Below are 15,297 nucleotides of genomic sequence, written 5' to 3' on the forward strand. Positions count from 1 at the left end.
GTCTCAATTCCAAAGACTAAGTCAAACATTCTCACACCATACACAAAAGTAAACAGTAGGTAGACTGAAAACCTAAATATGAAAAGCAAAACTGTAAAACTTTAAGAAAAAGTAAGACTATCTTCATTAAATGGGCTAGGGAAATATTTTTAAAATAAAATATCAAATGCTTTTGAACAACTTTAAAGGAAAAGATTGACACACTTAGATATATTAAAATTTAATATATCTTTGCAAGAAAAAAAGACCATAAACAAAGTAAAAGGACATGCTCCAGACTGGGAAAAAGTATGTGTAACACATAGCAATAAAGGCTTTGAACACAGTATATGAGCAAAACTCTTACAAATCAATTATAAAAAGACAAATAATCCAATAGAAAAATCAGCAAATAATACAAAGAATTCACAAAAGGAGAAAACATTAACCAGTGAAATGTAATTAAAAAGAAATTCAAAAACTCTAAGATTTGCAAAAATTAAAAATTTTGATAGCATCAAGTTTAGGTGGAGATGTAAAGAAACAGGAACTTACATAATGCTGGGATATAAACTGGTACATTTACTTTAGAGAGTACATTGGTAGTGCCTAATAAAATTGAAGGGAGCCTATATTCCAGGACACAGCAAAATGTCCCTACATGATAGGTACATGGATGTTTATATAGCATTGTTTTTTAATCATGAGAAAATGGAAACCACCTAACTATCCAGAGGTAGGAGAATAAACAAACTGGTTTAATCTTACAGTAGAAGTTAAAACTCATATGGCAGTTTAAGTGAATGAACAAAATCTACATAAACGGATTTCAAATACATAATGAGGCAAAGGTATGTATATGTATCATATATGAAAAATAGAAAACAAATTTTCATTTGAAAGAATTTTTCAACAATATATTATACTTTTTTAAAAATGCTGTATTTTATTATGATAACTTTCAAACACACAAAATGAGAGTATAGTACATTGAAGCTCCATGTACTTATCACCTTACTACAACAATTATCAACATTTTGCCATATGTTGGTATAAATTTTTAAATACCAAAATTCATTCTAAGGAAACGGCCATTAATGAGGATCCAAAAAAGAGCACTGGACGAAGAGAAGAGAGGGCTGGGTTTTATAGCAGGCTCTGCCACCATGAGCTCAGGGACTGATTTTCTCTATGTAATCTCCCCTGTGAACTGCGAAGACTTCAGATTGGAATGATAAAATGTTTTGGACAAGAGGAAACAATCAGGACTAAACTATATAAAGGCCAAGAATGAAACTGATACCAGCTGATTTTCTAGAAAGTAAAAATAGAGAAAGCTAAAATACAAGTCCTCAAGAAGACTCAAAGGATCAAAAAACTAAAACTGCACTATTCCTTAGCATACATAACTACATAGTCTGAGGTCTCGTCTAGCTCTACCCTGAGATACGTTCTTAGGGGAAGAACTAATGTAGCTGTCATACCCATCTCCTCTTCTCTCTAAACCCAGAGTTTGCTTTGCCACCAAGGGCCGTAGCTTCCTGAATGCTCCGTTGGCTCCTTATGTCACCGTTATGGATTGAATTGTGTCCCCCAATAAGACATGTTCAAGTCCTCACTCCCAGTCCTGTGAATGTGATCCTATTTGGAAACAGGATCTTTGAAGATGTTGTTAGTTAAGATGAGGTCAAACTGGATTAGGGTGGGTCCTAATCCAATAAGGAAGGGAAACTTGGACACAGTAAGAGAGAGACAGCCAGCCAGCCATGTGACAGTGGCAGAGGTTGAGTTATGCCACAAACCAAGGAACACTGTAGACTGCTGGCCATCACCAGAATCCTACAGACTTCAGAGGAAGCATGGCTCTGCTGACACCTTGATTCGTACTTTCAGCCTCCAGAACTGTCAGCCAACACATTCCTGTTGTTTTAAGCCAAGTAGGTTGTGTACACTGTTGCAGCAGCCCTGGCCAACTAAGACAGTCATCCCCCTCACTTCTTCAATGCCACTGGCTCAGAGATGGAAGGCCTATAGCCTGGCTCTGACACCCCACATTTCAAATAGGCTGAAGGGATTGGGAGAACTGGCAAGTGACAGCCAAAATGAGTTGACTGGAAAGGTGAACACATACCTCTTGAAACAGTGTGCCGCTGTAAGGACCCAGCAGCTACTCAGGAGTGTGGCCCCACAAAGGAGCCTACTGTCTCCATGGGATGATTTCAGCCGGAGGGAAACTTGCCAAGGCCAACCACCCCTAAGAAGAAAGCGAGTCACACATCAACAGCATAAAAGACAGAAAAGCAAAGGAAAGCACTGGTTAAGGCAATGACTTAGGAGCCTTGGGGGTTAGGGGAACAAAGTATAAAAGAGACTGCATGGCATAAGGTCCTTTCCTATTTTGAAATTCATGTCCCTTCATCTCTGAGCAGACTGCATACCCACAACCCCAAAGATGTGCTTACAGGTATCTTTATGCATCCCAACTGTCTGTCACTCTTGGAAACAGTTTTGTCCTCTTTATATTTTGTGATTTGAAATATAATGTCTCTCCTCACTCCACCTCACTTAAGCAGTCTGAAGAAGTATTTAATTAACAAAGTGCTGGTTTTTCCTCACAAAATAGCAAATTCAACAAACAAAGATATTAAATTAAAATGAAACAAGTCTAAAACAAAAATGTTCTAAATTAAATTAATCTTTGTCGTCATACATTTTTCTGAGTTCCCTGTTATTTTATTTGGTTTCTGCCACATAATTTTTCAGAAACACATTTATTTCATAAATGGGGGTGGGTGGGTAGTGGTATTAAAAACTTGACCTATATAAGGTAAATGTAGGTCAAAGGACAGTAAAATTATCCATGTAACTTACTAATTTAGAAAATAAAATGGTAAGATAAATCCCTTACTAATAGTAGAAAATCACCAATTTGCAACCTTAAATGTATATAAATAATTCTGTAATATGAAAAAATCTCTTTTGAAGAACATTTTACCTTAAAGAATTTTTGCCACCAATGATACGCTTCTGCCGCCGATGCAGTAATCTCAAACCACAGACAGATGAAAGGGAGCCTGAAGTAGAAATAGGTCAGTAAGTATATGATCATATTGCTGATAGAAGTGTAAAAACCTAAGTTACACATTTTCCTGCTTCTTCCTCCTCTTTTAAAGTGCCGTTTCTCTGCAAGTTATAGGATACTTTTTCTTATAATAAAAATAAAAAGATGTTTCCTCATTTAACCAAGGCAGCAATAATTTGCAAGCATATGAGAAACTTTATTAGGCTTCCCACCATGCAGCTCTGAGAAGGTTTCACAGGCTGCTGAATAGTTGGCCCTATCAGCTATATCATCCTTGTTCATACCGATATCTCTTTCTGTGCTGATTACAGAGGCTACTTTAGAGTTCAGGGACATTAAACAAACTAAGTGGAAAGACAGTAATTGTCTAAATTACTCACTTTTCACATACAATACCATTCCAAGCGACATATAAAAATGTAACTCAAAGGAACAAAGCACATTCCCAAGAAAGAAGTCTGATCTGAATTTGCATTTACTTTCATAGTGCATTAATACAAGGAAAGGGTTTGCTAAGAAAATTTAAATGGAAAACTATATTTAAGGGTGTATGGTCAAACTTCCCAAGATAGAAGTATTCTGTCAAGCACATATGAAATACTTTTTTATGTATAAGTATTCAGATAATAATTTCTTATCATATACTTGCCTAAGGACTTCTGCTGGGAAATACAATGAGACTCAGTGAAATTTCATCATCCTACGTACTTCACAAGCCAAGCATTTGCCAAATATCTACTAAGTGCTCAGTTTTATGCTGGGCTTTCAGAAAATCTAAACTCTAGTTGGGGGAACAAGATGCATACAAATCAAGCTAGTAAAGGACAGTGTAAACTAATTGATAAGTAAATGCCAAACTGTATTGTAGGAAGTATGAGTAATATTGTGTGTGGCTCAGAGGAATGACTGATCAAGGGAGGAAGTGAACCCGGGACTTCAGGCGTGGGTATGATTCTGTATCTGTAGCGTGATCTTCAAGAACCTTCATAATAAGGCCCCAAACTACCTTTTCAGCCTTTGCCGACAGAAAAGCCTACTATTCAGGAACCCAGACATTGGAGCCAAACACTCTGGGTCCCAATACCAGATCTGCCACTTGATAGCTGGGTGACATTGGTCAAATTAAACAACATTTTGCATTTCAATTTACTCAACACAGGTATAATACCCATTTTCATGGATGTCTGGAGAACACAAGAGATAAAATATATATATAAAGCATATAGCATGGTGCCTCACAAGTCATATTTAATGAAACCCTATCTCTCGATGCTCCCTATACTTAGCATATTTTCCAGCCCCTTCTGCTCCTCCTGACAAAATTCCATCTCTCAAAGCATTACTTCAAATGCCAACTCCGTTAGGAAACTTTATGTGATTCCAAGAGGATGTAAACTCTTTATCCTTTATGCCCCCATATCACTTTCCTTTATTCTGCCTTGTGTTACCAATAATTATGTACCTGTCTTAGCTCTCCTACTGTTGAGGTTTCATGAGTGAACCACCTTCAGTATACGTATTTTTTTATCTTTGTTGCACAAAAGAGAGACCTCTGTCCCTAACTGAATGCTCATTTAGTCACCGTTAAACAGAATTAGGCTGGCAAAACTTCCCAAGAATCAAATAGGTTACAGAAGGACATTCCAAGTAGGAATCAGAGAAAGCAGAACGGAGGTGGGGAATGTCAATGTCCCAGTATAAACAGTGAAGATACAAGCCGCCCTTGTCCAGGGATACATGTTAGAAAGAAGTTGGGGGGTGGAGAGAAGTTTGTACATACCTACACATATCCACAAATACAAATATTGTAAAATTAATGCCAAATAAGTAGTACAAATAATCAGCACCTGAGTTCCAAGAGAGAATAATCACTTCCGTTGGTAGCTGAGGACAATTTAATGGAGGAGGCAGAACTAGAAGAAAACCCGAGGGTTCTGGGAAGGTTGGAATGGGCATCCTCCAACAATTAAGTCCCAACATGAACTTAAACTCTAAGTTTCCCTTTGTGAGGTAGTACAGGCCAACTAAAATACCAAATCCCTTTGTTTTTTGATAGAACTGTATCAAATGATGAAATAATATTAGTTATCTCATGCTAACCAGACTCTTAATAATACCATAGGAATTTCTTGAAAATAAATATGTAGATAAATGTCAAAGCAACTAATTATAAATTACTATATAAGTGCTTCTGATTAACAGTATGAGAAAGTGTATGGTTTACAATTTAATATCGTTTATTTGGTCAATAAGATTGAACTAGGCCAGGGATTCTCAAACTTTTCACCACCAAGAAATCCTCTCTCCCCCTAAACCCCTTATTTTAAAAAATGTAAAGATTCTGAATCACCTCTAAAATTTTGTGATTCTAAAGTCCTGGTGAAATTTGTCTCACCAATAAATGATCCTGCAAAACTAATGCAACAGAAAATCTTGGTGGTCTAAAACCTTCTTAATTTAAGAAAAATAAAGTATGTGAATTACAAACATTGATGGGAGGTCATGGTCTTAAAAATATAAATATTTTTCTAGTTCTATTACTGAAAGTGGCCCAACAGCAGCAGCACATTTACCCATTGTGTAGCACAATGTACCGATTTAGTGTCTCACATTCCTCTGTAATAAAAGAAATCTATTTTCCTTTCAGTAATAAATTCCATGCACCAGGGCAGGGTAAAATTTGAATGAGCCTGAAGTATCCTGTTGCTGGGGGAAAAGGTTGCCTTCAAAGATCTCAGAGTTAATGGAACATAGGAGGCAGCTTAAGTAGGTTGATCTTGTGAATGGAAATGAATTTGTAAAGATATACAAAAGAGAAGAGTTAAATTAAAAATCTATGAAAGGGGGCAGTAAAAGAAGGGTGAATACAATGAGTTCTAATGAGTATAATGAGACTAGTTTTTAAATAATTTTAGTAAGAGAATTCATATGGAGCATTTTATTTCTTTGGGTAAGTATATGTGCATTAAGTATAGATATGCATATGTCTTTTTCAATGTGTGCAGCAAGAAAGGGTGGGATTGTATCAAGAACATGGTGACCTAATCAGCACAGATGTTCCCACATTATAGCCAGGTAGAAGGGAGTCCAACAGGGAATCAGCACTAGTTATTTCTTGAAGGAAAAAGAGGTTCAACAATGTATAACAAGATGATGAATTTGCCAAATGGTCTCAGAGACATGCTGTCAAATTTCAACCCTCATCTCTTAGGAGATGTGACCTCTAGGTGGCACTACAAATTATAAGATATGAGAAGGACATATGTTTCCAATAATGCTCCAAACCAATGCCAGGACAAGAAGTGATGTAATAGTGAGCAAGCAAGATTTAAAGTTTACATCATTCTGGGGCAAAGCGCCAGACTGCAAGAAACTAAAACTACTATTTAAAGCCATAAAATTCACTGTTACCAAAAAAATAAATAAATAAACAGCAAAAATGAAGTTTATTTATAAAAACATCCCATCAGATGACCAATGGCTTGAGTTTGAATTGCCTTATAGAAGTCACCAGGTCCTGATACACAACACAAAATCAACAGGTTAATTAGCCAGATTCTGTGGCCTAACTGATCTAAGACTGAAATCTTTTTGAGGTATGGTAGCATTGCTATAATCTTGGAAAGATATCAGAAAAAGTAGAGGTACAACTTTAGGAAGGCATTTAAAAATGAAGAAATAATGAAGAAACAAATCCATGGTATTTCCTAATTTAAAACCGGTTGACATAGAAGTATAGTAAAATGTGTATAATTATTGAATTTTTCTGTGGTTTTTTAATTGCTTAAGTAAAAAGACATAATCCAAAGAATTAGTTTTATTCATTTTGTAATGGTAGTTTAAATTATTGATGAGAATTTAATGAATTAAGTGGTGATCCATATTTAGGAAAAATTGGCTTATCACATTTGATTTATTATATATATAATATATTTAGTAAATAGAATGCAAAACAAAACACAAAGGGTTATAATTGTTCCTCTCCACACTCAAAAGCCCTTCAGAGAGTGAAGAATCATATAAGCAACATCCAATCCATTTCTTGTGCAGCCATAACTCAGAGAGATTGCATGTTCAGTTCCAGACCACTGCAATAAAGTGAATATTGCAACAAGGCAAGTCACATGAATTTTTTGGTTTCTAGTGCTTATAAAAGTTATGTTTACACTATCCTTCAGTCTATTAAGTGTGCAATAGCATTATATCTATAAAATATATGTACATACCTTAATATACAAATGCTTTTTTGCTAAAAAATGCTAACCATCATCCGAGCCTTCCATGAGTTGTAATCTTTCTGCTAGTGGGGGGTCTCACTTCAATGTTGATGGCTGCTGACTGATCGGGGTGGTGGTTGCTGAAGGTTGGGGTGACTGTGGCAATTTCTTAAAATAAAACACCAATAAATTTTGCTATATCTATTGACTCTTCCTTCCTTTCATGAAAGATTTCTCTGTAGCATGAGATGCCATTTGATAACATTTTACCCACAGTAGAACTTCTTTCAAAATTGGAGACAATCCTCTCAAACCCTGCTGCTACTTTATCAACTAAGTTGATGTAACATTCTAAATCCTTTGTTGTCATTTCAACAATGTTCACAGAATCTTCACCAGGAGTAGTTTCATCTCAAGAAACCACTGTCTTTGCTCATCCATAAGAAGCAACTCCTCATCCACTCAAGTTTTATCTTGAGTTTGCGCCAATTCAGTCCACCTTAAGGCTCCACTTCTATTTCTAGTTTTCTTGCTATTTTCACTACATCTGCAGTTACTTCCTCCACTGAAGTCTTGAACTCTTCAAAGTAATCCATGAGGATGAGAATCAACTTATTCCAAACTCCTGTTAATGTTGATTTTTTTTTTTCCCTCCTATCATGAATCAGGAATGTTCTTAATGGCATCTAGAATGGTGAATCCTTTCCAGAAGGTTTGAAATTGACTTTGCTCTGATCTTTCAGAGCTATAGCCTTATGAAATGTATTTCTTAAGTAATAAGACTTGAAAGTCAGAATTACCCCTTGATCCATGGGCTGCAAAACGGCATGAAAACAACATTCATCTCATTGTACATCTCCATCAGAGATCGTGGTGACCAGATACATTGTCAATGAGCAGTAATCTTTTGAAAGAAATCTTTTTTTCTGAGCAGTAGGTCTCAACAATAGGCTTAAAATATTCAGCAATCCATGTTGTAAACAGAAGTGCTGTCATACAGGCTTTGTTGTCCCATTTATAGAACAGAGGCAGAGTAGATTTAGCAGAATTCCTAAGGGCCCTAGGATTTTCATAATGGTAAATGAGCTTTGGCTTTGACTTAATGTCACCAGCTGCATTACCCCCTAACAAGAGAGTCAGCCTGTCCTTTGAAACTTTGAAGCCAGGTACTGACCTCTCTAGCCATGAAAGTCCTAGATGGCATCTTCTTCCAATATAACGCTGTTTCATCTCCACTAAAAATCTGTTGGTTAGTGTAGCCACCTTCATCAGTTGTCTTAGCTAGATCTTCTGGATAACTTGCTGCAGCTTCTACATGAGAACTTGCTGCTTCACCTTGCTCTTTTATGTTAAGGAGATGGCTTCTTTCCTCTACCCTCATGAACCAACCTCTGATAGCTTCAAACTTTTCTTCTGCTGCTTCCTCACCTCTCTCAGTCTTCATATTGAAAGAGTTAGAATTGAAGAGTTACAGCCTTGCTCTGTATTAGACTTCGGCTTAAGGGAATGTTGTGACTGGTTTGATTTTCTATCCAGACCACTAAAATTTTCTCCATATCAGTAAAGAGGCTGTTTCACTTTATCATTTGAGTGCTCACTGGAGTAACACTTTAAATTTCCTTCAAGAACTTTTCCTTTGATTTTACAATTTGGCTAACTGGTTGGCACAAGAAGCCTAGCCTTTGGCTTTCTCAGCTTTTGACATTCCTTTCTCACTTAGCTTAATCATACCTAGCTTTTGATTTAAAGTGAGAGACATGCAACTCTTTATTTCACTTGAACACTTAGAGACCACTGTAGGGTTCTTAATTGGCCTAATTTCAATATTGTTCATGTCTCACCTCAGGGAATAAGGAGGCCTGAGGAGATGGAGAGAGATGAGGGAATAGCTGGAGCAGTCAAAACACACATAGTTATTTATCAATTAAGTTCACCATCTTACATGGGTGCAGTTTGTGGCACCCCAAACAATTACAATAGCAACATCAAAGATAATGCACATAATGATGAAAAAGTTTGAGATATTAAGAATTATCAAAATGTGACACAGAGGCACAAAGTGAGCACCTGCTATTGGAAAAACAGCACCAACAGTTTTGCTCAATGCATGGTTGCCACAAACCTTCAATTTGTGAAAGATGCAATTCTCTGCAAACTACAATAAAGCAAAATGCAATAAAACAAGGTATGTCCATATTGTTTTTGGCCATCACTGAAAAAGTTTAGAAAAAGAAAATACTCAAATATATATGCACCTGATTTTAATAAAATCCAATGTATCAAAACCATGATCTTTCAGTAAAGATAAAGAGATGATAGTTCTCTTCATTAAAAAAAAAAAAAAAAAAAAGACCACACATTTCTCCAAAACAGCTATTTCTACCCCTCATTCATTTAAGGAATTATTTGTTTCATAAAACTTAACTTTACTCTGAGCTTTCAAGACTCTTCTGTTTTTTTTTTTTTTTTTTTAATGGTAGGAAAAACTACTGAGTTTATTGAGCCTTATGTTTATCAAGCTTATTTAAGCAAAAACTTTTTTCTCCAAGAGTCATCCATTAATATGTCCCAAAGAGGTTATCCTAGAATGCAAATGAGGACCTGCTTTCTTAGCATGCATGTGAATGGGGCTATCTCATTAAAAATTTTTTTAATTTTTAATTTTAACATATATACATAACAGTGATAACTTTCAAAACATGATTTAACAAGTAGTTAGAGAACAAATTTTAAAGAATGTCATAGGTCACAGTTCCACAACTTCAGCTATTTCCATTATTGTAAAATATATCATATATACAAAAAGGTGTTAACTTTCAATCTACAGCTCGACAAGTAGTTATATATGTAATTTCAAAAACTGTTGTGGGTTACAGCTCCACAGTCTCAGTTATTTCCCCACTATGCAATATAAGGTATATACAGAAAGGTGAAGACTTTCAAAGCACAATTCAATGAGTAGCTATAGAGCAAATTTCAAAGGCTATTATAGGTTACGGTTCCACCATGTCATTTACCTCCTTCCAGCTATTCCAACACCTCAGAATCTGAATACATATATAGATATGTATTTATATAAAGTTTCACTATTCATAGACCTTTGTAAAATCTTATCTCGTTTGTTGCTACCCCTTCCTCTCACTTAATCTTTTTCTCCATCTTCAGGGATGTCTAGGCAGTGAGCACGCTAACTTGTTCATATTGAAAGGGGATGTCAACAGTATAGCAAAGGGGGCTGCATCTGATTGTTGATCTTAAAGGGGCTGTTGCCTCTGAGTTTTAGGACTTACCTGGCATAGGAACACTATGGTGGATTTAAGTTTCTGAGAGATAAAACTTAGTGAGTAAATCTTTTACAGAATCTCCAGTAGGGAGCTAGGTATTTGGGAACTACTTTTGGTAAGAGCATGGCATACTGTGGCCATTTGGGATGTTTGCTGGAGCTTGCATGAGTGAAACCTCCAGGATAGCCCCTTGACTCTATTTGGGATCTCTCAGCCACTGTGAGAGTCATGTCCCACGTTTCCAGGGAGATTCATTCCCTTGGGAGTCACGTCCCCCGTGGGGGGTAGGTTAATTAATTTATTTGCCAAATTGGGCTTAGAGAGAGAAAGGCCACATCTGAGCAACAAAAGAGGTTCCCTGGAAGTGCCTCTTAGGCATAATTATAGGAGGGCTCAGCCTCCCATTTACAACCCAAAATTTCACAAGAGCAAGCCTCAAGTCGAGGGATTGATCTATTAAGTAGTGGGTTCCTAATTTCACTTAATATATATTGTATCCCAAGATAAATGGTCAGTTTCTTACATTATCTTCACTTAGTTGTACAATCATCATCACTCTCAACTTTAAACAATTTTCATAACATAATACATCCCAGAGCTCTTATCAGCTGCTAATTATTCATCCCTAATATTAGTGTAGTTCTTCTGTTTTTTTAAAGTATGAAACATCTATTTACTGCACTCTACTGAAACACAACTTCTCATTTTCTTTAATTTTTTAGATTTCAGAGAATGAAACCACAAAAGATCGTTTACTTTTTGTAATTCATTTAAAAAATAATCCCAATTGCTTAAAAATATTCATAGGAGTAGAAGTGCTTTCCTATGTTTCATCTTTATATTTTCATTTCTTTTCTTCTTTTTATGAAGCAAATCTAAATTTTGATTCTTTAAGGACAGCAACATGTCTGGCAGTTTTTATTATGTTTAGAGAAGGAATGGTATGGAAATGATTAAGAAGAGTAAAAAAGGAAGACCCCAAGGATTACAAGGTCCTTTAAATCCACTCCTGCCCCTGAACCCTGTCTCACTGTAAGCCCCACCTAGGCGAGTCTGTCAAGAACCACTGCCTTTAAATACTAGCACAAGGAACAAGGGAGTGTATAAATCCTTGTTTGTGGAGCCTTTGTTCTCAAAGTACTGCTTATAATCATGAACTGAAAATTAGTATTCTTTGACTTGTATAAGGCCCCACATGGTGACTTACCTTTATAACTGTTACCTGATGCTTTCTTGCCAAAATAATCACAAATAACCCCTGCATCTTCACTGTGGTGGCAGTTGTGTCTTCCAATATCTTGTTTAATACAGTCAGCTAGGGACCGCTCGTTTCCTGTGCACTTCACGTTATCCACGTGGATGGGTCCTTGTCCTTCCCCAAAATATGCCATGGTTCTTGCTCTGGCAGGACCCCTAGAAACAGAGCATTCTTGAGGATGTGGAGAACCACGCCATCTTCATCTGAATAAATCACAGCACATACTCTCGTTCTGTTGTATTGCTTAACTTTTACATATTAAAGTTAGCATCTATATGTAATAAAAATCATTTATTTAATTACTGTCCAAAAACAACTTAGGATACTAAATAAAAGAGGTAAATTATAACATACCTCCTTTGTTTTCATACCCCACAGCTAATTTAGCTTGTGCTAAGAAAGTCATATTTATTGGCCTGTAGAAAAATCATGATACTCTTAAACTCTAGTTTAAGCAGGAAAATAAGTCACCTCAGAATTTTATACCCTTTTAAAGGTATGGTATAATATTGCCAAGAAAATTAGATGTTAAATCATTACCTTTCAGCAATGAGATCTGGTCTCATGCTTGTATTTGGCAGCACATTAATTTCATAAATAAACCTAGTCACTACTTCTGCATTGGTAACTGCTGCTTTGACATAAATAGGAAACAAAAATGAGATTTAACCCATTAGAAATGTTTACAATCATAGATTGCTGTCCCCAAGCCGATGACTCTAAAGATACTCTTGGAAGTAAGTCCTTTTAATATAAAACTCATTTAATGACTGATTGTATAAATAATAAATGCTTGTATCAAATTTATAAAATGAAAAAAGAAAGTACAAAAAAACCAACACCACATTAGCATTTGGTGTGCTAGCATTTGGGTGTATTTCCTTCCTATGCACATTTACAGGGAGAATACTGTGATTTTTTATTAAAAAATGTTATTGTGATAATATATAACAACACAAACAACTCACTGATATTAATTACATTTACAATATTATTCTACTTTTCCATCACCCTAAACAGAAACTCTGCATCCATTAAGCAATAACTTCCCATTCCTCCCCCACCACACACACACTCCAGTCCCTGCTAACCTGTTATCTACGTTCTATCACTAAGAATTTGCTTATTCTAAATATTTCGTAAAAGTGAAATCATGTATTTGTCTTTTTGTGTCTGGCTTATTTAACTCAACATGACATTTTCATGGTACATCCACATTGTTGTATGTTGTATTCCTTTTTACAGCTGAAGAATATTCCATTGTAAATATATATATCACATTTTGCTTATCCATTTATTGGTTGATGGACACTTAGATTGCTTCTCTTTTGGCAATTGTGTGCGATGCCACTATGAACATCAGTGTGCAAATATCTGTCCAAGTCCTTGCTTTTAATTATTTTGATTATATACCTAGAAGTAGTATTGGAAGGTCAATGGTAATTCTATCTAAACTTTCTGAGGAACTGCCAAACAGTTTTCACATAGCTTTTGCATGATTTTACATTCCCACCAGTAATGCACAAGGATTCCTATTTCTCCGTGTCCTCCCCAACATTTTCCATTTTTTAAATAATAGCCATCCTAGTATGTATGAAATAGTTAACCAAGATTTTTAATGGTTAAAAAAATAACAATCACTTTACAGATGAGTGGATCTCAGACTTCAGAGTGCTTAAAATCCACCTGGATTGGTTTTGAGTGAGTGGAAAGAGGTGGGAATTAGAATTCTACTTTTTTAACAAGACCCCAGGTGATGATCAGGAAATTCTGCATCAAACTTTGCTGTAGAAAAATCAAATACCCAGTATTGCACACTTAGGTTGTTTTGAAGCATTTATACATTTTACAATTATATACATCCTTATACAGAAATCTTGTGGACAGCTAAAATTTCTTCTCAGAAGTGGAAATTTGAGCCAAAAGGAATAAAACATTTTTAAGATTCTTAGCATATAATTGCTAAATACAGGCAAAGTTTTTGGAAAGCAAGTTTGTGCATTTGAAATATGTATAAGTTCAATGTAACCATTTAAAGAAACATTTTATTTTTGTTTCATTTTATGTATCACTCTTCTAATCCATATGGATTTCAGCTTAGTGTTAATGAGGACTCTAGCTTTATTTTGTCCCTGAAGGGATAGCCAATTGTCCCAATAACTTTTCCAGCTGCTTTGAAAGGCTTTTTAAATTTACTTATCTATCATCCATATATGTAAATTGGTCATTTCTAGATCTCCATAGTTCAGTAATTTCCTGTCTTGGCTACACATGAGAATTATCTCTGGGAGCTTTAAAATATATAGCGAAGTTTGAACCCCACTTTAGATCAGTTAAACTGGAATCCACGGGATTTCGGCTGGCTGGGCATGGGTAATTTTTTTAAGTCCCCAAGTGTTTTAAATGTACAATCAAAACTGAGAACCACTGTTGTATTTCATGTTATTGACCTCTTTTTCTGTCCTTATGCCAATATCACATGGTTTTCATTTCAAATGAATTTGGAAGTCAAGTATCCCTCTCCACTCCCAACCCACACCAAGAAAAAAATTTTTTAGTAGGACAATATTTAATGTATATCTTAAATTGTTTTTTGTCTTCCCATTCAGGATTGTGATACGTCTCTTCACTCATTAGGATTTCAAGTTTTAGTAAAAATTCATTTTTTTAATGTAGGTCTCAATTCTTGTGCAGTTTATTCCTAGATTTTTTTATTTCTTATTTTTATTTTTGTAGCTTCTATAAATCAGATATTTTCCTTTTATTTTCTTTCTAGCATATAGGAACACTTGATTTTTTTAATATTCACCTTTATCTCATTATTTTAATAAATACTAATTATAATGTTTTTCCAGGTGATTTCTTGGGTTTTCTAGAAGGAAAATCGTATTATTCATGTAACAATTCTTACTTTTCCTTTTCAATACTGATACCTCAACTCTTACAGATGAGCAAGACCTCCTGACAATGTTGAGTCATTGCAATAATAGCAGAAATTCTTGTTTATTCCTACTTGATGTTTATTTCTGTAGGAAATCACAGTAGTTTTATTTTATTCCCAGTTTCCTAAGAGATATGAGGAAGAAGTAATGATTTTATAATGACTTTTCAACCTTATTGAGATAATAATATTTGTGTTCATTTATAGATGACACAATGAATTGCATTAATGAATGTTTGAGCCACTCTTGCATTCCTGCAATAAACTCTACTTGTTTGTAGTATATTGTTATTTTAATTTGCTAATGTTTTATTTAGAATTTTTGTACATAGATTTATGCAATTGGGGCATAGTTTACTTTTTTATGTCCTTATCTTGTCTAGTTTTGAAATCAAAGTTACATTGGCTTCATAAAATGAATGGGAAGATTTCCATCTGTTTCTTTGATCTGCAACAATTTACATAACTCAGAAATTATCTGTGTCTTGAAGTTAGGTCAAAATTCTTCAGCAAAAAGCACAGTCATTTCTTCCACA

General features: G+C 35.3%; 1 protein-coding gene across 1 annotated transcript in view; it reads right to left on the reverse strand.

The window, feature by feature from the left end:
- PRSS12 (serine protease 12) overlaps nt 1-15,297 on the reverse strand; it is a 127,710-nt gene that overhangs the window by 14,456 nt on the left and 97,957 nt on the right. Inside the window, 3 exon segments of the mRNA XM_037830550.1 lie at nt 2,111-2,233; nt 2,975-3,053; nt 11,770-11,975. Coding sequence (XP_037686478.1) covers nt 2,111-2,233; nt 2,975-3,053; nt 11,770-11,975 — 408 coding nt within the window.

This window comes from Choloepus didactylus, chromosome 3 (assembly GCF_015220235.1).
Source record: "Choloepus didactylus isolate mChoDid1 chromosome 3, mChoDid1.pri, whole genome shotgun sequence".
In the NCBI taxonomy this organism is placed as follows: Eukaryota; Metazoa; Chordata; class Mammalia; order Pilosa; family Megalonychidae; genus Choloepus; species Choloepus didactylus.